The sequence below is a fragment of the Dendropsophus ebraccatus genome, chromosome 10 (assembly GCF_027789765.1).
Source record: "Dendropsophus ebraccatus isolate aDenEbr1 chromosome 10, aDenEbr1.pat, whole genome shotgun sequence".
Taxonomy (NCBI): Eukaryota; Metazoa; Chordata; class Amphibia; order Anura; family Hylidae; genus Dendropsophus; species Dendropsophus ebraccatus.
In genome coordinates this window covers 91719193-91744605 of record NC_091463.1, presented here as the reverse complement: position 1 = coordinate 91744605, position 25413 = coordinate 91719193, and the positions used below count along the sequence as shown (strand labels likewise).

Sequence of the window (25413 nt, the reverse complement as noted above, 5' to 3'; positions counted from 1 at the left end):
TTTTTAAAAGCCGTCAAATAAAATAAAAGTTATACATGTTACATATCGTTGTATTCCTACTGACTTGAGAAACATATAAAGCATGTCAGTTTTACCCTGGGGCGAACAGCGTAAAAACAAACCCAAATAAAAAAAAATTATGTGTTTTTTTTTTCAATTTCACCACACAATTAATTTTTCCTGGTTTCACGGCATTTTTTAGGCAAATATTACATCTGTCATTGCACACGCTATGGCCTTATATACACAAGGAAGAAAAAAACGGAAGCACAAAAATGAAAATTGGCCGGGTCTTCTAAGGTTTAAAGAAGAGCTGAAGAGTTTTGTCTGTTCTTCCATATGGTGATCCCCTGTATCCAGGGGGGTCTGTATCGTTCTCCATCATTACAATAAAGAAGCATTGAAAGCTTTAAAGTTAAGCTGCTGAGCACAGTGTTTACTTACTTACCGATCACTGTGAGACGAGTTGGGAATCTCCCGTTTAATCAATCATCACTCCACGCCCGATAAACAGTCACCTAGGCCCCTCCCACTCTGCATTTTTTCAGCCCTTCTTGGACTCGGACAGGTGGTTGCCGGCTGCTTTGCTTATCCTTGTGATTCTGTGGTAATTTATCTTGCTGGACGTCCTAAAGTGTGGTCAACTCCTTGCAAACTTTGATGTCTGTAATGCTGCTTGCAGACGGCTATTAGGGCCCTATCGCACGGAGCAATAATTGTCTGAATCGGCTGATTATCGCTTCGTGTAATGAAACGATCATTGCCTGATTATTTCTTTTGGCCCAGACCTAAAATCAGAGACTGCCGACTGCGCATCGCTATGTGTAATAGAGGTGCGCGGCTAAAAGCTGACAATTCAACAAAGTGTTAACATTACCTGTCCATGCTCCTGGTCTTCTCCTGTTCTCTGCCTCCTCCCTGGTCCCACGTGCTGGGACTAGAGATGAGCGAACCTGCCGAGGTTCGGATTCGTATGAACCTGAACTCTCGGCAATGATTCCCGCTGTCTGCAGCCTTCGTGGAGAGGGTGGATACAGCCTGAGGACCGCCTGGAAAACGGATACAGCCTATGGCTATGGCTGTATCCCAGTTTTCCAGGCCGTCCTCCGGCTGTATCCACCCTCTCCACGGAGCGGGCAGACAGCGGGAATCATTGCCGAGAGTTCAGGTTCATACGAATCCGAACCTCGGCAGGTTCGCTCATCTCTAGCTGGGACGCATACAGAGCGCAGAAGAAGACCCGGAGCCTTGACAGGTGAAGTATTAACTGTTTGGGCGCAGCGCATCGCTATTGCACGTAGCTATTACACAATGCGGTCGCCGGTCCCTGATTTTAGGTCTGGGCCTAAACAAATGATCAGCTACAACAGAGGGGGAGAAATAAAATATCTAATTGGAATCGACTAGACAAAGCCCGGACCTTAATCCAGTGGAGGATCTGTGGTCTGACTGCTGGACACTAACAAAATCCACTTTCTTTCTGGTGGATATTTTTATTGTTTTTTGTTTTTAGAATTTTTTATTTTGTTCTTGCAGATTAATAATGATATTGATTTTAGCCATCATGTATGGTAAACAGGGACATCTAGTAGCGATAGGTGTTAATGCTAACAACAGACTGTTAAAGGGATTATCCATAGAAATAGAAAAATGAAATAGAATAGAATGAAAAAAAAAAAAAAAAAGTCCTCACCTCTCCAATGTCACAGTGATCAGCCACACAAGCTTCGGTTTAGCCAGTCAGTGGCTTTAGTGGTCACATGTACTCACAGCATCATGTCTCCCATCACTTAGCGGTCTGGAGGCCTAGGGGGAGATTTATCGAGCATGGAGTAAAGTGAAACTGGCCCAGTTGCCCCTAGCAACCAATCAGATTCCAATCTTCATTCCTCACAGACTCTTTGGAAAATAAAAGGTGGAATCTGATTGGTTGCTAGGGGCAACTGAGCCAGTTTCACTTTACACCATGTTTGATAAATCTCCCTCTAGAGTGCAGTAAAGTCCTTGCTCAACTTCACTAAGATAAGTTCTGTACTGGTTATCCTGGGTAAAACTGTAGTCCTCCCTGGGCTACTGCTTCATGTGACCCAGGATGGTGTGTAAGTGCCCTATTACACGGGACGATTATCGTGCGAAAAATCGTTATATCATTCGAATTTAAAATGATAATCGTTTTGTGTAATTGCAGGCAATGATCGAAAAATCATTTGTATGTCGTTGATCGTTGATTTAAATCTGAACCTAAAATTATCGTTACTCGTTCACTAATCGTTTGCTGTAATTCCACATTCGTTCGCTCAAGTTCTGTGTTTTTTCACTAATCGTTCAGTGTAATTGCACATTGTTCATTGTTTTGCTGGGATCAGAAGGAATAAACGATCATATTAACGATTGTATCTAACGATTATCGTGTAATATGGTGAACGATTTCAGGTTAACGATAAACAATCTTGTTTGCGATCATTTATCGTTAGTCGTTAATCATTAAAAATTGCTCTGTGTAATGATGCACGGAACGATTATCGTTCGAATTTTCGCAATAACAATCACATTTGAGCGATAATTGTACCGTGTAAACACAGCAAACGATCAAGTGAAAAGTCGTTCATTTTGATCTTTCAACATGTTCTCAAATTGTCATTCATCGTTCGCTAAAAATTCGCAGATCATTTCGTGTAAACAGTTTAAAAGATTCACCCTATGTAAAAGATGGGCTTAAGCGATCTTAAAAACAATTTTTCTTACGAATTTACTTACAATTTTTCTAACGATTTAATCACTGATCGTTATAAAAACCAAATTGTTGCTTCAAAATCGTTAAACGATCGATTGGCTGAATTATCGCTTTGTGTAAACGCAGCAAATTAGGACCCTAAGTCCTAATCTACAGGTGGGAGCTTAAGTCTGCTTTTCACCTCCCCTCACATTTCCTCCACTCCTGGCTTACTAACTTCTCATACATTGTTAGGCTATGTTCACACTACGTAAAACTACGGCCGTTGTTGCCGATGGCAACAGCGGCCATAGTTTTTGTGCAGCGGAACACAGCCTATTAAGCAATGGGATCCCGGCCGGAGCGTAAACACATCGTATACGCTCCGGCTGCGATCTGTGCGGCCCCGCAAATTACTGACATGTCAGTTTTCTGCGGCCGGAATTCAGTGAATTCCGGCCGCAGAAAGACCTGTCAGTTCACACTGTCGGCCGCTCGCTTCACTGTGTGTTATGGTAAGTTCTGATGCGGGCGCACGCTGATGCGCCCGCATCAGAGCTCTGCGGCTGGAAAGATGATCCGGCCAGAGACCGGCCGTTCCGTGACCCGGCCGGGGTCACGGAACGGCCGGTCTCATACGTTGTGTGAACATAGCCTTAACGTACATGACAGACTGCACAGTGTGCCAACACAACAAGGTAGACTCCAATAAAGTTAGGATATGAAGCAACATGAAAAACATGCAATGGGACGCTCCGTGTGCATACAGAGCTAGCGGACAGTCTGTTTGGTTCCTAAGTCCAGAATGAACAGAAACTTACATCTCACAACTTATACTGTAACTGGTAACTGTGTGCCGCGGTGGTTTTGTTTATCGATTTAACAATGTAGGATTGCAGACGACAGGGACCGGCTACTGTAATTCTGGCGAAGTCTATTTCCTCTAACTTTACTGTTTGTTCTCCTGCCTATCGTCAGAATCTCCAGGGTCAACCCCTCTTAGTTGCTGCTGACATTTCATTTTGCACTTTATCTTTTAGATGTTTGCATGCCGTAAAGATAATCTCAATGCCGGGAACTTTTTACTTTTTGTTTTTACCTCTATTGTGTGGTTACCTGAAAACCAACAGAAAGCTGCTGTTGACAGATCCTATCATTATTGTTATTGTTGCTTATCGTGAAAATAATTGTTAAATCATTTGAATTTAAGCAATAATCTAGTGTGAACGCGGGAACGAAAATTTGTTCATATGTCATTGACCGCATCTTTGGAGCTGACCTCAAAATCATTGCTAATCGTTCTCAAATCTTTCAGCGTAAACACTCAGCGTTCACAGTATATAGATACAAATGCAATTACATCATACGCAGTATATATATATATATATATATATATATATATATATATATATATATATACGAACGCAAATACGATCATATTTACGATTGTAATTATAATTGCATTAAGTCCTTTTCATAGCAATTTATCTTTTCGGCTAAATGCCTATTGTGTAAAAGAAAAAATTATCGCTTGTTCGCTAAACGAACGCTTAAGTGGTTTAGCTGTACTTGTAGAAGGGGCCTATTACATGGGGCGATTATCTGTTGAAAATCATAAAATTGTTCGAAGTTAACGATAATCGTTCTGTTATCGAAAAATCGTTTGTGTGCCGTTGATCGTTGATTTAGATCTGACCCTAAAATCATCTTTAATCATTCGCTGTAAACCCACATTCGTTCGATGCAACTCCAAATCGTTCCTTTTCTTGCTGGGATCAGATGGAATACACGATCAAAACTAACTACTTTCGTTCTGTGTAATATGGTGAAAAATTTTATGTTAACAATAAATAATCCGTTTGCGATCATTTATTGTTAAAAATCGATTAAGGCCCTATTATACGGAGCCATTATCGTTTAAAAATTCAATATAATGATCAAAAATTAGCGATGATCTTTCCGTGTAATAACAACTAACGATCAACTAACGAATGAAAAGTCGTTCATCTTTGTTTTTCAACATGTTAAAAATTATCGTTGGTAGTTCACTGATCCTTTGCATATCTGTTCGTGTAATAAGTCGTCACCCATAAAACATGTTGCGTAAGTCGTCCTGAGGAACGATTAGCGGCTATTAAACAATGTAAAAACCATCGTTCATAACAGTAATCTGTGAATGTAATAACCTCAGAATTATTTGCTACAAAATCACTCGTTTTTACTAGCGATCGATCGTTATATCGAAACTTTAAACGATAATCGCTATGTGTCAGGTCAGCGCTCGCTTGCTTCCTTGTTCTCTACTCACTGCCAGCACTATGGGTGGGGGGAGCCCATAGGAGATAGCAACATCTGCTGCCACCGCTCCTCTTGCACTGAGCAATGGCAGCAGATTTTTGCTATCTGCATCGTTGCTCATTCAACATATTGAAGCTGACATTGTGCATGTCAGCTGATCGTTGTCTTCTATCACATGAAGCTTTGTGTAATAGGGCCTTAAGTGTGAACTGTTCAATTATTTGCATTCACCAATATACATATGTTGCAGGGTAAGTGGACACGTTGTAAGGGCTTGTCTTTGGGCATATAAGAAGACCCCATAGCGGTCCCATGTATTTCCTATTTTACATTGTGAGAGGTTCCTTTACTTAAAAAGTGAGATTGTGAGATTGTGTGGTGACCCCCGGTGTGGAGGTGCGGCCGGTCACTTGCCAGATGGTTAGGTGTGATGCCAGTTCTGTGGTGGTTGCCCAAGATATAGCCTAGCCCGGTGGTATTGTGTTGTGACGCCAGTGCGGTTGGGCACACAGCTATGGTGGCACACGGGATTTTTATACGTTGTTCCCCTGTAGACAGTGACCTGCCTGGTTGTTGCGGGGTCCCTTGGGTACTTATCACGGTGGTCCAGAGTGGAGTAATGACCCACCCAGGCTATTGGTACTGCCACCCACAGAAAGGGGAGATGACCCAAGGAAGGTGTGTGTGCTGCTTGACAAGGAATCACAGAGTATCTTTAGCATAAATATAATCTTGTTTACTCTGAAGATACTTGAGGTAGGCAGCAAATAATACAACTTTGCCTTGATACAATACTTTACACTTTACAGTTACTTAATAATTTAGAGTTCAGATCTGCACTGAGAATAGAAGGAGTGATACAGTCGTGCTGACTGGGTTGCATGATGAGAAGAAGAAGAGAGGATCAGAAGAGTAGAGAGGAAGATGTCAAGAGAGTCCCAACCCAAGTAGTACTGTGCTCTGCCGGAACTTCGGAGGTAGAAATAGAAGAATACTTGAGAGTAGAGAGAATACTTGTGCGTGTACTGACTCTTTGTTCTTTGCACCACCTATTGCCCACCAGTGTCGAGTGACCTGTTCTAGAGGGTGACACAAGCCTCAGACCTTGTTACCTGGGATCAGCGGAATGCTGAGGGTTCCCTGCTTACACCCGCGCTGCGAGATAGAGTTCATAGGCTTCTAGCAACTTTGGTGTATCCGGATCAGTTCCTTACTTTTTTATGGATACTGTCCTGCACTGTGTCTCTTCTTGTCCACGGTGTGGGTTGAGATGATCCCTGACTTGTCCTCCCTAGTTAAGGCTTAAGACTATGTTCACACTACGTATCGGACCGTTGGATGATCTTTCTGGCTGCAGTGTTCTGATGCACACCGGAGCCGCTCACTTCATTGTGTGAACTGACAGGTCTTTCTGCTGCTTAAATTCACTGAATTGCGGCCGCAGAAAACTGACATGTCAGTTGTTTGCGGCGCCGCATGGGATCCCGGCCGGAGTGTATACGATATGTATATGCTCCGGCCGGGATCCCATAGATGAATAGGCAGTGTCCCACACCGCACAAAGTATGGTCGTTGTTGCAGATGGCAACAACGGCTGTACTTTTACGTAGTGTGAACATAGCCTAACACTGCATAGTGTGTCGTGAGGTTACTTGAGAAGAAACTGTAACGGGTATCCTACCTCTACAGAGTCTAAAGGCAAAAGACTCAACACTTCCTCCACCCATGTGACTTCCCTCCTACAGTACATGTGCTGTGAGTGGGTGAGGAGTGTGTGTAAGAAGTAAAGAGAGATAGGTGAAGAGAAGAAAGAACTCTCATTTGGTGTGCAGATCCATGTGGTACACAAACAAACCATAACCCTTTGGGTACTACAGCCGTGCAATATCTAGGTATACATACTTGTAGTAACAACATCTTGTGGCAAAACTCTGGTACTACTACATAACCACTTAATCTTAAAAGTACAGGCTTTTACGAAGGGTGTAACCAATAGCAACACCCATGGTGGGACACCACAATTGCATTGCACAGAAGGGGAAGTCCATTGGAGGAAACTAACAAAATAATTACTTGGAAGCAAAAATACAGGGAGGGAAGCTTTGGCTGCAGTGAAAAAGCTGATGGCATCTATTCCGAAGAATGAAAAAAACCTCACCCTCATTAACTCCTTGTGGGGCGTCACGGCGCTCATGAACACTGATAAATTAATCTGAGTTCTGGACTGCAGCCCAGCAGGAAATCGCTGCATGAAAACACATGAAACATCACAACCTGTCAACATTTTGACAAGCTTCCCGGTTTGATAATCCGCCCAGGGAACCCCTAGTACACAACAAGATCGTGCCAAGCTATGTGATGGCAATACAGCTACCTCTGTAAGAATCTGGTTTGCCAAATCCGGGATTTTATGCAACATCTAAAGTAACAAAGTGCAGAGTGATCTGTGATCCAAACCTAAAGAACAAGCAAACGGCACGCAAGGACAGATAAAAGTGAAACCAGCGACCAGCAGTAAGAGTGACTCCAATGCTGTATACAGAGTCAGCAGGGTACCCTATAAACAGTGCCAGTGCTCACGCAGTAAGCTACAGAGGTTGTTCCTAGGTTCATATTCTTCCTTCCTGAACTTTATTTAGGCCTTTAACATATTTAAAGATTTTGACCATGTCCCCTCTTTACCTTTTTTCCTTTGGATCTTTAATCCATATAGGAGATGCTGCCAAGTAAAACCCAATCTGGGGGAGTACCACCATTTTTATCAGGGCTATCCTTGCTGACATGAACAGGGGTAGTTTTTCCCAAATCCTAACCTTATCAGTTTTCTTTAGTATTCTATAAACTTCCTGGGGTCCACTGTTATTACTATACCCAAGTACTCTAACCCCTCATCCCTAGAAAGAGTCCTAATATTTTTTATAGAACTACTTATAGGTCTATCCAGGGCAAGTACCGAAGACTTGGTCCAATTTATCTCCAGTCCCATAGGGCCTCCAATCTTCCAAAATCCCTCCATAATGTTCGCCAAACATCCCTAACCTACCAAACCTTCTCCTATGTCACTATGCTTACATACCAAACCTTCTCCTATGTCACTATCCTTACCTACCAAACCTTCTCCTATGTCACTATCCTTACCTACCAAACCTTCTCCTATCTCACTATCCTTACCTACCAAACCTTCTCCTATGTCACTATTCTTACCTACCAACCCTTCTCCTATGTCACTATCCTTACCTACCAAACCTTCTCCTATGTCACTATGCTTACATACCAAACCTTCTCCTATGTCACTATCCTTACCTACCAAACCTTCTCCTATGTCACTATGCTTACATACCAAACCTTCTCCTATGTCACTATCCTTACCTACCAAACCTTCTCCTATGTCACTATCCTTACCTACCAAACCTTCTCCTATGTCACTATCCTTACCTACCAAACCTTCTCCTATGTCACTATCCTTACCCACCAAACCTTCTCCTATGTCACTATCCTTACCTACCAAACCTTCTCCTATGTCACTATCCTTACCTACCAAACCTTCTCCTATGCCACTATCCTTACCTACCAAACCTTCTCCTATGTCACTATCCTTACCTACCAAACCTTCTCCTATGTCACTATCCTTACCTACCAAACCTTCTCCTATGTCACTATCCTTACCTACTAAACCTTCTCCTATGTCACTATCCTTACCCACCAAACCTTCTCCTATGTCATTTACAAACATATTAAAAAGAACAAGACCCAGAATAGACCCTTGTGGCCATCACTTTTAACCGGCCTCTGCTGGGAATACACTCCATTACCAAGAATCCTCTGATATCTATCCTTCAGCCAACCACAAACTATTCAGGGATTAATCCTCCAATAATATCAGCTCTTTATAAGGAACTATATTGAAGGCTTTGCTAAAGTCCAGATATCCATGGTATTACCTTCATTCAGAACTTTTGTGACTTAGTCAAATAAATCAATGAGAGTAGGCTGGCATGATCTGTCCTCAGTAAAGCCATGCTGGTTTGGCTCTATCAAGTTGTTGTTTTTGTGGGATCGCTGGAGTTCCCCTTTAAAGGAGAAGTCTGGTGGGGGGGACATAATAAAGAAGATATATTTACCTGCCCCGGTGCCCGTGCAGTGCCGCAACCTGATTCTGGACCCAAATCAATGCTGCTACATCATGACCGGTGGTGGGACACCACTGCAGTCACTGATTGGCTGAGCGTGCTAAATCCCACCCTTTGGTGACGTTTCAGCCAGGTTGTGAGGTACCCCGAAGCCAGGAGAAAATGACATCTGGCGAAGTTCAGGACCAGTGATGCAGTGCAGTGTGGGCATGGGGTCCAGTAAGCATACTTTAATACGTTCCCCCCTGCCCGAAATTATTTTTTCCTTTCTCCTTTAGGTTACAAACCCACTTGGCGGGTCTGCAGCGAGTCTCCATGCTGCGTTTTTGCAGCGAGACTCGCTGCAGATCCCGGCCCTATGCTTTTAATGGCAGACAAACATGCAGCAGGGATGTACATCCCTGCTGCGAGTTTGTCTGCAGCCCTCCCCATTAACCCCCCGGGCGCCGGAGCTGATACTTCACCTGACCCTGGCTCCGGCGGTTCCCGATGTCTTCAGCAAGCCGGAGCGGGGACCAGGTGAAGTATATGCTCCAGCCAGCCGCCCTATCGCCCCCCCGCAGCCCCGGCCGCCCCCCCCCGCAGCCCCGGCCGCCCGATCGCCCCCCCGCAGCCCCGGGCCGCCCCCCGCAGCCCCGGCCGCCCGATCGCCCCCCCTCGGTGCTGCGGGGGGGCGATCGGGCGGCCAGGGCTGCGGGGGGGTGATCGGGCGGCCGGGGCTGCGGGGGGGGGCGGCCGGGGCTGCGGGGGGGGCGGCCGGGGCTGCGATCGGGCGGCCGGGGCTGCGGGGGGGGGGGGGGGCGGCCGGCGGTGCGGGGGGGCGATCGGGCGGCCGGGGCTGCGGGCGGCTGGCTGGAGCATATACTTCACCTGGTCCCCGCTCCGGCTTGCTGAAGACATCGGGAACCGCCGGAGCCGGGATCAGGTGAAGTATCAGCTCCGGCGGCCGGGGGGTTAATGGGGTGGGCTGCAGACAAACTCGCAGCAGGGATGTACATCCCTGCTGCGTGTTTGTCTGCCATTAAAAGCATAGGGCCGAGATCTGCAGCGAGTCTCGCTGCAAAAACGCAGCATGGAGACTCGCTGCAGACCCGCCAAGTGGGTTTGTAACCTTAAGAAGAGTTTTCATAATTTTTACTGCTACAGTAACCAGCCTGTAGTTACTTGGCTCTTCTAATACATCAGATGGGTATGCGATGGCAATTCTCCAATCATCAGGAACATCTCCTGTTAGGAGGGATTGGTTATATAGATCTGTCAGGGGGCAAACATCACAGATTGGAGTCCTTTAAAGCGTAACTGTCATGTTTTTTTTTTATTGCAGAAATCAGTAGTATAAGCGATTTTAAGAAACTCTGTAATAGGTTTTATCAGCCAAAAAAGCCTCCTTCTGTACTCAAGAAGCAATCTCCCAGCCTCCCCCCCTGACTTCTTATCTGTGCATTATCAGGCAAACACGTCTTCATTACAGAGAATCCAGTGAAGACGGGCTCTGCTCTCTCCATTGTAAGCCTATGAAGGGGGGAGGGGCTGAGGGAGATGAGGGAGCAGGAAGAGGTGACATGAAGGTCAGCTGTTTGTAGACTCTCTGGGCACCTAAAACGCTAAATTCAGGTGTCAGAAAGGTCAGTGCTTATCTATGAACTTACTGAGAGAAGATTGCAGGGTGTTGTGCTGTGCAGGACTGCTCCGTGCTCAGTCACTCCTAACAGCCCCTCCCCTCTCCATAGCCACATAATGGAGACAGAAATCCTGCTTCATTTGATGTGAGGGGGGAGGCTGGGAGATTGCTTTTTCAATACAGAAGGAAACTCTTTTAGTACATGAAACCTATTACAGAGTTTCTTAAAATCGCTTGTACTGTTGATATTTAATGTTTTCAGAAAAATGGCCCTGGAATGACAGTTATGCTTTAAAGAGACTCTGTCAGCAGGTTTAGGTTGTCCTATCTCAGGGTAGCATAAACTAGTGACAGAGAAGCTGAGCAGAATGATGTATCACTTACATTGTTCTGTGCAGCTGATCCAGAGATCTCCTCCTGCATAACATGGACAATAAGTAGTCCTCCTCATTATGTGCATAAGCCCAGTAGTCCTGGATATTCATGAGAAGCAGAAAACTCCGCCCACCAGCTTCTGATTGGCAGTTATCTATCCATGTTGTGTATGGGCCGTCAACTGTCAATCAGCAGCTGGAGGGCAGGGGGAGGGATGTGGCAAGAATCCTATTCTCCTGCATATTAGGAGAACAACTGAACAGAATGGTGTAAGTAATACACCGATCTGTTCAGCATTTCTGTCACTAGTTTATTTTATACTGCCCTCATTTAAAACAGCATAAACTTAGTGACAGATTTCTTTTAAGAACCCTGGGGTGGACGCCATCTGGACCCATTGCCTTATTCAACTTTAAACAGGAAAGTTCCCCTCAAACATCAGTCTCTGAAAACACTAGAGCTGAAGCCATACATCTGAAGGCAATACTATGTGCAGCCATCCTGTGATCCTTCCAAAAACACTGAGCAGAAGTAGCTAATCACATGGTCAGCGACCGCCTTATCTCCGTCGATAAATGTACTGTCCCCATTCTTATTTCTGTAATGTCACAGTTCTTCTTCCTGTCACATATATAAAGTTGGTTTTATTCACACGCCCTCCAGATTTTGCAATTTTTCCTTTAGCAGCATTTATAATCTTCTGTATAGTTTTATACCCCTCTCTATCAGCTATACCTCCAGTCTCTTTATACCTCCTATAGGCTGCCTTTATTCTTGTACTTATAGCCGTGTTTAATGATTGGGATATCTCCAGCCTGCACGCCTCTCAGAGTTCCTCAGTAAATGTAGAGGAATTTCCCCATTTTTGTGTGTTTGGGGAATTGGGTAATATCCCTCCGCTCCTCCTCCCTGCAAACACCTGTTGTGAAACCGAGCTGTTTATTTTATCATTTACTGGAATTGACCCGTCCTCCTCACCCCCAGCTATATACACAGCAAAGATACAGCAAGATACAGATCCCGGGAGGAGAGGGGAGCAGACAGACCACGGGTCGGAGAGGGAACAAGATGTTACCTCTAATCCTCCTCAGCCATATAGCACGTAAGTACCAGGAGGGACGTCAGTAGAATGTACAGGTTTTGTTGCATTATAGTTAGAGGGCTGATTCCATACAATGAATTGCTGATCTCCGTTAGTATCATAAATTATTTCATTGGACACAGAGGAACACGCCACCTGCAGAATTTCATTACGGATATAGGGAATATTGATAACATTTCCTTCCTTTTTGAAGTATCTGCTCTTAAAGGAAGTTTTATATAGTTTTCTGCACAACTTCCCCCCCCCCCCCCCGACTAATGTCCGCCATTTTATATGAGAGAAATCTCATATTGCAGCTCTGCGTCCAGCACCTAACAGGTTCCCTATTAAAGGATTTCTATTCTACCCAAAATACAATTTATGTACGCTTGATAGGACATAGGTAGAGATGAGCGAACCTGGAGCATGCTCGAGTCGATCCGAACCTGAACGTTCAGCATTTGATTAGTGGTGGCTGCTGAACTTGGATAAAGCTCTAAGGCTATGTGGAAATCATGGATATAGTCATTGGCTGTATCCATGTTTTCCAGACAACCTTAGAGCTTTATCCAAGTTCAGCAGCCCCCACTAATCAAATGCCGATCGTTCGGGTTCGGATCGACTCGAACCTGAACCCGGTTCGCTCATCTCTAGACATAGACATTTAAAGGGTTTTTCCAATAGAAAAATATTTGTTCCCTTTATAAAAGATAGGGGTCGGTGAGGGAGCTCTATTTGTACTCTATGGAGCTGCTAGAAAGAGCCGAGTGGTGTACTCGGCTTCATAGAGAATTAACAGAGCCGCAGATCACGCAGCGACCCTTGGCTCCATACATAACAAAGGATCTGGGGCAACAAAAAAGGGGGGGGGGGGGGGGGGAACCCCCTGCGATCTCATACTTGTGAATAGGGGACAAGTAGTTTTAAATCAAAAAACCCCTTTAAGCTTTACTATATTGTTGCAAAAATCGCCGTAGGACTGTGAAGTGTGAATATAGCTGAAAAAAAAGAGATTTATTCCAGGACAGATACTATGTTTGTTCAATTTGTACCGTATATATTATACGGTAGTGTTTTTTGATTACTATATGATGGTATTATGTAGACATGGCATCGGGGTATAATTTGGATACTGAATGGCTGTATTGTGTGGACATTGTATGGAAGTATTTAGTGTATGTCAGTATTTAAGTCAGGGTTTTTAGTTATTAAAAAAAGAATAATTTAAAAATAATATATTTATTTTTTCCAAGAGCATTGTATAAAAATTCAATTCAAGGGGCGCACTTGGAGATAAAGAGGTCTGCTAGTTCCTGGACCCTAACCCCTCTGAGCTATTAGTTCTGCTCTGCAAATACATTTCTTATAGACATAAAGGGGTTATCCAGTGCTACAAAAACATGGCCACTATCTTCCAGAGACAGCACCACTCTTGTCTCCAACTTGGGCGGGGGTTTTCTGCTCAGTTCCATTGAAGTGAATGGAGCTTAATTGCAAACCGCACCTGAACTGGAGACAAGAGTCCTGTTGTCTCTGAAAGAAAGTGGCCATGTTTTTGTAGCTATAAGATAACCCTTTTAAGCGGGAGCTGTATAGCTTTGCAGTAAGTGCCCCCTAGTGGTAGCTACATACAGAATACTGGCTATTAGTCTCATATTTTTTCAGTCCAGTTTAAAATATTCTCTGACGCCTGCTGTCCCAACAAAAGGACACTGTGTTGGAATATGTTGGATTAAACCTGGACCCATTGCCTCTGTTGGGAGAACCAATACCCTTACCATTAGAAACTTAGAATACCTGATTCTAACACTATTTAATTATTATTTAATGATTATTTGTGCTTCTCTTGCCATGATATGCGGTATTTTAGGTCTTCCAATTTTGGTAATCTTGGATTGATCATTTTAATTCGACTCCTGGATTGGACTTGTTTTTTTGTCTTAATACACAGACAATTTTACTTATTGTAAACATAATGAACTGATTTTTCTTTATATAACTTATTATTTACTATCGTATTGTATATACTATTGTTCTTCTAATTTATCTAATTTATTTAAAAAAAAAAAATCCTGTATTTGCTCTTGCCTGCAACTCATTGTCTATAAAAGATTTATTGGAGTAGATGTGGTAACCTTGCTCTACACAACTCCACTGTATATCTGTATGGTTTGAAATCCACAATGTATGCCCTTGAAGGGTTCTCCATTACTGTGCAGATGAGGCAAATCCATGGGTAAGAATGGCACTGTGTGTAAGATTTAGGAGGTTCCCATAGATCCTGCTGCTAGACTCCTCAGCAATCCTGAAAAAAACTATTAGGGAACACAGAAACAATTATTCCATTACCCTGCAGCGCCTCCGCAGGGGGAATTAAGTATTACACAGTTATAATCAGTTGTCAGTATAATGCATGGATATTTCAGGTCCTCCAGAGTAAGAGATACTCTTCTTATGCTTGTAGAGAAGATAAATAGTTGATAACAAGGGCCCCCCATGATCCTGTTAGTAGGGTCCCCAGTCACCCATTAGAATAGGAGATTAGGTGCCAGAAACAAACGTTGTATTCAACGGTTTCTGCAGTCTCCATAGAAAATGAAAAGAGCAGCAACACACATCCACAACCCACCACGTTCAATTTTAAGCGGAATCCCGTTCTTGAGATTGTGGGGGTCTGATTGCTGGGGGCCCGTCTGCAATCTCAACAATGGGCATCCCAGTTTCCCATTAGAAGGAGGTAGGAGGAGGAGCTTGTGCTAAGCCTGTCCCTCTACAGAAGAGAGGGAAGACATTGTAAAAAGTTTAGAGCGGTTTCTTTTTATGGATGGATGTGCAAAATAAAGTAAAGAAAGCCAAGAACAGACGACATGTCGAGTCTATCTCTCTGTAAAGAGTTATTCTTATACCCAGGACTGCTTGAGATGGTTCTATCTCCTGCAACAAACCCTAACAGGGTGATCATCTTCCCCAGTCCTTCCGGAGAGCTAAAGAAACAAAGCCGATCAGCTGATCAATGCCTGCGCTAAACAGTGAAGGGGTCGGAAGCAGTTGTCTCCGGGCCTGGTCACTGCCATTCACTTGAACAGGAGCTGTACACCACGATCAGAGCCAACTACTTTCGGCTCTATCCGCTTTTTTAGTGCGGGCGCTGAGCTACAGGTGTGTCGGAACCCTGCCGATCAGTGACCGATGATCTATCCTGTGACTGATGATCTCTCCTCAATCTATTTTGCTTGGAAAATTACAATAAAAAATACAATTTTCCAATTTTACGGAAACTGTTCGATGATTAACATCTTCCCTCTTTGATTTTAGTGTCCATCGCTGCCCCTTCCCCTACCGTTGAATGTGATCTTGATAAAATAGCCATTGTTGGTGGTGAATATACTGTGAGCGAGGGTGGAAATGTTAGCAGTAAAGTGGAGTACACCTGTCCGGAAGGGATGTACCCGTACCCGGCCTTATCGCGGGAGTGCCAATACAATGGTCGCTGGACGGATGAGAAACTAAAGGCTGAATGCAAAGGTAATTGACTACCTATCTGATGGTGAGTTTTATAGGCAATAAACAGGGGTGAAGCTACTGAGGATGCAGAGGTAGTAGACGCACCTAAGCCTTAGGGCCACATAAGACAACACCAGTATTATAAATGGCACATGGTAGATGGGTAGATGTTGTATTGGGGACTACAGCTTTATTATGCTCATTGCAATACAGAATATGATATATGTGACTTTTCCACTTGGCAACGTTGAGCCTGGATACCTCTGGTCCTTTGAAGGCTTTAAATAAGATTGTGTTATATACAGGGTCCATTACTGGCATCAGTACCCATGTTAATATTCCTATGTGTCATCCCCTTACAGCCATACTGTGCCCCAGACCAACCATGTTTGATAATGGATTGTTCCATCCCCGGAAACTAAGATATGGTATCGGTGACGTCCTGCACTTCGAATGCTGGGGAGGATTTAGAATGTATGGACCTGAAACCCGCACCTGTCAGGCCAATGGAAAATGGAGCGGAGAAGTAACCATATGTGACGATCAAGGTAGGAATCTGTAATAAAATGTAAAAAATAATCATCGAGGAAACAAAATACTGAACAATGCATCTAGAAGGAGTTGTTAGGAGGGAATAACGATAGGTAATGATAATATGTAAATGATTACAATATTAGTACATGGAGGCTCTAGGACCCTGTTGGGCACTTCTAGCCTGAAGAAGAGATGTGGTTGGACATGGAGGATACGGGTTCCAGGTTGCATATTATCCATTGTTGTTACGCTTAGGATGCTGGAAATATATCCTGCTATTATACATTGACAAAGCTCTACTCTATGAACTTCTGCTGCCATTTCCATTCCCCTTTATTAACCCCTTGGTTTTCCACATTACTTTTGCACAGAGGGCTACTGTCCTAACCCAGGAATTCCTATTGGGGCTTCAAAAGTTGATATATCCTATAAGATTGAAAGCAAAGTGACGTATGAATGCGGACCTGGTCTGACGATGTACGGCTCCAAGGAGAGAGTATGCATGGAGAACAAGCGCTGGTCGGGAGCAGAACCCACCTGCAGATGTAAGAGGATTCAGGGCAAAGTCTTTAATGGGATTAGATGTCAGACTCACTGCTGTGTAGACTTTCCATTACTCTGCTTTCTCTTTGTATAAAACATTTCTCCTATCCCATTTACCATATCAGCATTTGGGATAATGACTTAAAATTTCTATCTTCAATGTAATATAGACCTCAGTACAGACCCCCAGTGTAATACAGACCCCAGTATCAGACCCCCAGTGTAATACATACCCCAGTATAAAACCCTCAGTGTAATACAGACCCCAGTATCAGACCCCCAGTGTAATACAGACCTCAGAACAGACACCCAGTGTAATACAGACCCCAGTATCAGACCCCCAGTGTAATACAGACCCCAGTATCGGACCCCCAGTGTAATACAGACCTCAGTATCAGACCCCCAGTGTAATACAGACCCCAGTATCAGACCCTCAGTGTAATACAGACCCCAGTATCAGACCCTCAGTGTAATACAGACCCCAGTATCAGACCCTCAGTGTAATACAGACCCCAGTATCAGCCCCCCAGTGTAATACATACCCCAGTATCAGCCCCCCAGTGTAATACAGACCCCAGTATCAGACCCTCAGTGTAATACAGACCTCAGTATCAGACCCCCAGTGTAATACAGACCCCAGTATCAGACCCCCAGTGTAATACAGACCCCAGTATGAGACCCCCAGTGTAATACAGACCCCAGTATCAGACCCCCAGTGTAATACAGACCCCAGTATGAGACCCCCAGTGTAATACAGACCCCAGTATCAGACCCTCAGTGTAATACAGACCCCAGTATCAGCCCCCCAGTGTAATACATACCCCAGTATCAGCCCCCCAGTGTAATACAGACCTCAGTATCAGACCCCCAGTGTAATACAGACCCCAGTATCAGACCCCCAGTATAATACAGACCCCAGTATCGGACCCTCAGTGTAATACAGACCTCAGTATCAGACCCCCAGTGTAATACAAACCCCAGTATCAGACCCCCAGTGTAATACATACCCCAGTATCAGACCCCCAGTGTAATACAGACCCCAGTATCAGACCCCCAGTGTAATACAGACCTCAGTATCAGAGCCTCAGTGTAATACAGACCCCAGTATCAGACCACCAGTGTAATACAGACCCCAGTATCAGACCCCCAGTATAATACAGACCCCAGTATCAGCCCCCCAGTGTAATACAGACCTCAGTATCAGACCCCCAGTGTAATACAGACCCCAGTATCAGACCCTCAGTGTAATACAGACCTCAGTATCAGACCCCCAGTGTAATACAGACCCCAGTATCAGACCCCCAGTGTAATACAGACCCCAGTATCAGACCCTCAGTGTAATACAGACCCCAGTATCAGACCCCCAGTGTAATACAGACCCCAGTATCAGACCCCCAGTGTAATACAGACCCCAGTATCAGACCCTGAGTGTAATACAGACCCCAGTATCAGACCCCCAGTGTAATACAGACCCCAGTGTAATACAGACCCCAGAATCCTTAGTGTAATACAGACCCCAGTATAGAACTCTCAGTATAATACAGACCTCATTATCTGACCCTCAGTTTAGTTCAGACCCCAGTCTCAGAACTTGAGTGGTGGGGGATCAGACAGGTGAGTATCCCTTAAGCTACCCGGACCCGGTAAAAAAAATCTCAACAATCTCAAGAAAACAATGACATTTTTTTTTCCAGAAATAGTGCCACTCTTGTTATATGGTTATGTCTGGTATTACAGTTCTGCCTCACCTTCTTGAAGGGGCTCAGCTGTAGTACGAGACACAAGAGTGGCATTGTTCAAGAATCGGTCTTGTTATCTCATACTATCGTTTTAGAGAGAGATCTGCGCTAACTGTAATAGGGAACTGATGTGTCTCCTTCATCCACAGTCCCGTACACGTATGATACCCCAGAGGAGGTGGCCCAGACTTTTTCTGCTTCTCTTTCCGAAACAGTTGAATCATCTGACCCGGATAAAGTAGAAGGTAGGAGAACGGTATTTTCTAATTAGCTCTATTGGAGAATTCCTATTTTAATGCTCTTCAGGGCCCATTATAAACATTGTCTGGCAGTAGGAAGAATGCAAATATACTAAATACATATTTCACAAGAAAACCAGATAAATAACTTTGATCAGGTTCTCAGAGGTGATACCGCAGTCAGATAAGCCAAATAAACAGCGCTGGGTCCAAGGTCTGGTTTCACGCTGGAGTTTGGCTTCCGAAGAATTGAGGGTTGATGGTCAGTTTACACTGGGAAAATTTTATTCCGGTAAATGGGGTCATGGGGTCATTGAGTCTCCCCCCCCCCCACACCCCATGTTGAGATGGTGGTGTGGACAAGAGAGCTGAGCCTGCTCCATACCTAGCACTAGAAAAGTGAAAAATAAATAAATAAAGATATAGACAAAAGATAATTCAGCAGCACTCCATAGATGTCAGTGGTGCCAGCGGATCTAAGGTAAATCTGCAAAGGATAATCCACAGCACAGGTGAAAAAACAAGATGGCGAAGACTGTTCGCTGAAATGTTGCTCCGGTATCTTTTGTATGCTGCACCTTCCTGTGAAACTTTTTTGGATGGAATGACACTTTTTTGCATGGAAAAAAAATCACATTTTTTTCACCTTCAATCATTGAGTGCTGTGGATTATCCTTTGCATAAATTAAAAAAAAAAAAAAAATATATATATATATATATATATTTATATAATAAAAATTCTAATAATTTGATGTGGACTTTCTGCACTAAATGTATCTGAAATGCTATGCTATTACTCCGACCCATGTGAAAGTACACTAAGGCCTCACACAGTTTTTGGGGTGTTCTTTATAAAAAAAATTGTGGTGTGAAATGACTTGTACCTGATGTCATAATTTACTACAGATGTTAAAGTGACAACTGGCCGCAGGAAAAAATACTAAAAACAATGCTGTAAAAAAAAAAACTGTAAAAAAAAGACCAGCCAAAGTAATATTGGTGGTCCAATAGCCAACCCTTTTATTTTATCGGCTACTGAAATTATTTTTGCAATCTTCTGAAATTTTATTAGTGGATTCTTTGACCATTTTTTTTTCATTTATAGATCTTAAAGGGGTACTCTGGGCAAAACATATTTTTAAATATGTCATTACATAAGGAAAGTTATACAACAGTCTAATATACACTTATTATGGGAAATGCACATATTCTGCAATTTCCCTCAATATAGTAGATCAGGCAGGCTTTACTTCCTCATACAAATCGTGACGTCACGTCTGAAGCCGTATGTTCCGGCAGGGACAAGAAGCGAAAAGAAGTCCCAAAACACTAGCAGGGATGCCGCTGCTGAGTGTTTTTCCCGGACCCTCTCTCTCCTCCCGGCGTGCAAGCCAAGTAAAGAGGCAGGTAACTTAGGGCTGGTGCCTGGGTGCATACCTCTGCTCTCATGTTACCGCGCCCGCAGAGCCGACGCGCCTGGTGCTGCTCCTGTACTTGAGGCCCCGGTCTCAAAGGAGAATTAGGCCGCAGGCAGGATTGGTGGTCGGGACCCCCGAATTTTAAGTCCTGTGCAGGAGCGCTCACCTTGCTGCATCCCCGGTAACATCAAAGCAGAAGTACGCACTCCGGCACCAGCCCTAAGGATGAGAGATAGAGGGGCCGGGAAGGTTAACCAGCAGCAGCGTCCCTGCCCAGAGATGTGCCGCGGTGGTGAAGCAGCACAGGGGAAGCAGAGAGGGATGCCGCTCTTCCGGGCCCCTTATGATTGGTTACCGGGAGGCCTGGTGCCGGATATGTCTGGACACACACAGAGTACCGGGTCTCTTTGCAATACAGGCCCCAGGAGGAGAGCCAGGCCCGGGCACGGCTGCTGTCTCTTACCCGCCGACGCTGATACACAATGACACCGAGCACAGTGAGGTGAGCGCTCCTGCACAGGACATAAAATTCGGGGGTCCCGACCACCAATCCTGCCTGCGGCCTAATTCTCCTCTGAGACCGGGGCCTCAAGTACAGGAGCAGCACCAGGCGCGTCGGATCTGCAGTCGCGGTCACATTTGTAAACAGGGACGTGTTCCTATGTCGGCAAACTGTCAAAAAAGGTTGCCGGTTTATACCAGGGCATAGTCCCAACAGGCCCATAGACTTTAATGGATTGACATAGTCAAGTAATGACTATATTTGGTCAATTTTAAGTACAATTGGTAAGACCTTATATGGATCTGTAGAAAAAATTTAAGTGCTATGGCCTTTTAAACACGTAGAGGAAAAAAATAAAAGTGCAAAAATTAACGTTTGCTTATTGTTCAAATAATGTTTTTTTTTGTTATAAATATTTTTAAAGAATTTTTTTCTTATTTTCCATTTTTCTATCTACAGTATATAAAAAAATAATCCTGGGGCTAAAACTAAGCTGATACTTCCTGTTGTGTCTGGGGTGATAAGAGGAGGCTGCTGTAAAGTGATCTGTACAGCATTGCAGCGTCAGGTGACACCAGTAGAGGAGACAATAGCAGCTCCCTGTGGAATGACCGCTCTCAGAGTGCGCTCAGAATGGTCTCACATTTATCTCAAGGGGACAGACTCTGTCTATTGTCGTCTGCGCCCATGAGTCTTGCTGTAAAGCATATCACTAAATGCTGTTAAAAACAACCTAGGCAATATGGCCGCCCCCCCCCCCCCCATAACAATGTACAAAAAATGAAATAAAAAAAATCAGTCTGAAAATAGAAACAGATTAGAATAAAAAAAACAAAGTTTTAGTATCCAGATCTAATCAGTAAAAGAAAATTTTGGTGACACATTGCTTGTAAAGAGACTAATTCGGTAGGTTTCTGTTGCCCTGAGGGTAGTGACAGATGAACTGAGCAGAATGATTTATCACTTCATGCTTTTAACATATTCTGGAAAATTTATGAATAAAACAATGCAGCTTTTATCTCTTATATGGGGGAGATATAGCAGAGCATTGGCGGAGTTGGCCATAGCAACCAATCAGCTTTCGTTTCTTATATTGCTCTGGTAAAATGAAAGCTGAACTGTAATTGGTTGCTATGGGCAACAGAAAAACCTTACTATGAGACATCTTGATATATCTATCCCATTGTGATGGAGATTTCTCACACTTATAGTAAGGCAATTAAAGGGATTGTCCAGGATAATATGATAATTGGGCATCCTGTCGAGGCTGCAGGGGACATGTCAGTATTGTATACTTACCTGCGCCGCTCCAACGTCGCTGCCGGATCTGGGGACACCCGCTTTCTGCCTCTTTCAGTGTTCTGAAAACATCCAGTGACATGGTGCTCCCTCTGGGAATGGCTGCTCTATGCTGATCGGCCATTTCCGGAGGGAGCAGAATGTCACAGGATGTTGCTATTATCCTGGACAACCCCTTTAAGCAGTAGTGACCCATGTTATCTCTGCAATTGTGGGCCTCAGTGGTCCTCTGCCATATACCGCTCTGAGGCCAGTGATTGGCTGCAGTTGTAACCTAAATATATGAGCATATCATCACTGCGGCCCTCTACATAAAGCCGACAGGTAGAAATATGAGCTGTATCAGATGGTGGTGGTGGAGTACTGATGAAGATCTTCCACATTGCGGCCATGCCAGGTGGTGCCAGTGCCCCAGCTGCAATGATGACTTCCTGCTCCTCTGCCTTGTTCTTCCACTGAGCCTTCTCTGAGAGTTGAGAACTCTTCCAGTAGCGTGTCTACCTGCTTGCACTTGTATTCCAGCATCTTTTGATCATGCTCCACTGTTGGAATTATGGACGCAATGTTGTAGTTGTAGCGGTTATCCAGCAGGGTGGCCACCCAGTAATCAGCACTGGTGAGAATTCAGGCAGTCGGTTGCGCAGGCATGTAGTTGCTCATGTGAGCCAGGCTCCCCAAAGGGGCTGTCCTCGGAGGGAGGTGTCTCCTCTGGGTCCTCTGCATGTTGGCCACAGCACTTGCTGCCTAACTCCGGCAATACTTGGATTTATTGGCCACAGCACTTACTGCCTAAGGCTATGTTCACACGACGTATATTTTCATAAAACCATGGCCGTCATTATTATGAAAATATACGTTACCTTTCTGTCTATGGGATCCCGGCAGGAGCGTATACACATGGTATACGCTCCAGCTGGGATCTCTAGCGGAGCCGTAAACAACTGACATGTCAGTTTTCTGTGACTACTATTCAGTGAATAGTGGCCGCAGAAAACCATGTCAGTGCACACTGTGGAGCGAACGGATCCGTCCGCTTGCTCCATAGCGTGCAGTGGAGAGTTCTGATGCAGAACTCTGCAGCCTGGAAGATCATCTGGCTGGTACAGCAGTTGTTATATTTTTATATCACTGGGACTCTGTCATCCTTTCCTCTGCACCAGCACCTATACACACCAGCCGCACTCCTTGGGTTATTTCTCCCCTTTCCGTGGGTGGTGGTGCCGATAGTCCGGGTGGTTCAGTTGCCCCTCAGGACTACTGTGACAAGAGCCCAAGGGACCCATCACAACCCGGTAGGTCTTTGACCATTTTGGGGAGTACAGCCAGCCACAACACAAAGCAGGTACCAACATCATACCTGTGTGCTGGACAAGCACTGGCGTCACTACAAAGGCAAACACCTAGTAGCACACCACACGTGTGACAACCACCACTTGTACGTTCAACATACTGGTGTCACAACAAACATTTTTTAATTTTATTTGAAAAATAATAAAAGTTACATTCTATACATAGAGGGTCATGTTTGAGGTGTGAGTATACCAACTCCATTATTCAGCGGTGTGAGTTAGGGCTCCATTCTAGACATTTTGGGGGACCCCACCTCTTGACTCGTGGGTAGGGGATATGTTTTACCAGATGAGGATCTATTCTAAATTACAGGCCTTAGGGTTGTCTACCGCCTGTCATGTTAGGCCAGATGTACAGCTACTGATACTTACATTTTCTTTCACAGAGGACGCTGATCGGACAATACGAGTTGAAAAGGATGGTCTCATGAACATCTTCATCGTCATTGATGCTTCTAAAAGTGTAGGAGCAAAAAACTTTAAAACAGCTAAAGATATCAGTGAAGTGTTCATAGACAAGGTAAGGAGAACATATACAAACAAGTCACGGCCTCTACCCTCTTAGGACGGCCTTATGTTGCCTGGAGGCATGATTTCAGCTGCAAGCATATATCACCATGTAGAGATGCAGCCTTAGGCTATGTTTACACTACGTAAGTGCCGCAGAAATCACGTCCGTTGTTACAATGGCCATGATTTTCACGGCACTTACGTAGTGCTGCAGCCTGAGGGAATCCCGGCTGGAGTGTATACACTTGGTATACACTCCGGCCGGGATCCCATGCTGCGACGTAGAAAACTGACATGTTCACTGAATTGCGGCTGCAGAAAACCCTGTCAGTTCACACAATAGAGCGAGCGGCTGCTTGCTGTGGGGAGTTCTTCGGTACTGCGGTACTGCAGGGATGATCTTTTCAGAGACCGTCCGGTCTCTTACACCATGTGAACATGGCCTTAGAGTGAAACCGCATGATTAGGATGCATTGCAGTTGTGTTGTGGTTGGTTATATGCAGTAACTACTTCGAAAATGTTGCCCTTAACCTGCCTTTTTTATACTTGTTGCTCTTTAGCAGTGTTTAATTAGTATTTAGAGTGTATTTAGATTCTTTTAGACTGTGTTCCCACATTGTGGTCACTAGAGATGAGCAAATCACTAGCGGCTTATCTCTTAGTGAATCCGGCCACGCCTCCTCCCCGCCTTGTCACCCCCCCCCCCCAGCCTGCCCATTGGGCGAGCGGAGCGTACAGCAGGCGTACACCAGGGAGAAGGGGGCGAATCTGCACCTTCTTCCTGGCGTATGCCTTGGGCGGACCATTCATAAATGTCCCCCATAGTATACACTCTGGCCAGGATCCCTAGCTGCGCCGCAAGAAACTGACGTGTCAGTTTTCTGCGGTTGCTCTGGCCACACGCTTCATTGTGAGCAGCGGGGAATTCGGATGTGGGCGCACACTGATGCACCCGCATCCGAATTCAGCGGTAGTGAAAATCATCTGGCCGTTACTGCAGTTTTTTCTGACACCGGCCTTTCCGTTACCGTGGCCTGTCTCTTACAAAGTGGGAACATGGCCTTGCTGTGATTGCAACCCAAATCATGGCAGATATGCGTAGAAAAATGTTAACGCAGTTATGCACATCATAAAAAATAGGCACATTGGGGGAGATTTAATATGGTGTAAAGTGAAACTGGCTCAGTTGCCCCTAGCAACCAATCAGATTCCACCTTTTATTCCTCACAGACTCTTTGGAAAATGAAAGGTGGAATCTGATTGGTTGCTAGGGGCAACTGAGCCAGTTTCACTTTAAACCATGTTTGATAAATCTCCCCCCAATGTTTGCAACAATTTTACCAAAATCACAGAAATAATGCAATGTGTTAACACTGCCTTAGGTTGAGTCTCCACATATGCTTTCAGAATGTGGTAGAAACCATGTCCCCCCCATTTCTCCCCCGATAATCCTGGCAACAGTGCACAGCTATTGGGGGAGAAAAAGGGGTGCGGTTTCCATCGTATTTGGAACGCGTTCCATACGCATATGCCTTATATTAAACCTGCTTGATAGTT

The 25413-nt window shown here is 44.6% G+C and overlaps 2 protein-coding genes across 3 annotated transcripts in view; one reads left to right on the top strand and one right to left on the bottom strand.

Moving 5' to 3' along the window:
• SKIC2 (SKI2 subunit of superkiller complex) overlaps window positions 1-1712 on the bottom strand; it is a 35644-nt gene extending 33932 nt beyond the window's left edge. Inside the window, exon 1 of one of the 2 annotated variants that reach the window (XM_069943993.1) lies at window positions 1694-1712. The gene's annotated coding sequence lies outside the window, so the exon portion shown is untranslated. Of the gene's footprint in view, window positions 1-448; window positions 470-1693 lie in introns of those variants that run through there. The other variant, XM_069943992.1, reaches the window with a different exon arrangement.
• Window positions 1-25413, top strand: part of LOC138766410 (complement factor B-like) — a 61110-nt gene that overhangs the window by 10201 nt on the left and 25496 nt on the right. Inside the window, exons 2-7 of the mRNA XM_069943995.1 lie at window positions 12122-12239; window positions 15534-15743; window positions 16085-16270; window positions 16628-16801; window positions 18688-18783; window positions 23732-23865. Of these exons, the coding sequence (XP_069800096.1) occupies window positions 12122-12239; window positions 15534-15743; window positions 16085-16270; window positions 16628-16801; window positions 18688-18783; window positions 23732-23865 (918 nt within the window). The remainder of the gene's footprint in view (window positions 1-12121; window positions 12240-15533; window positions 15744-16084; window positions 16271-16627; window positions 16802-18687; window positions 18784-23731; window positions 23866-25413) is intronic.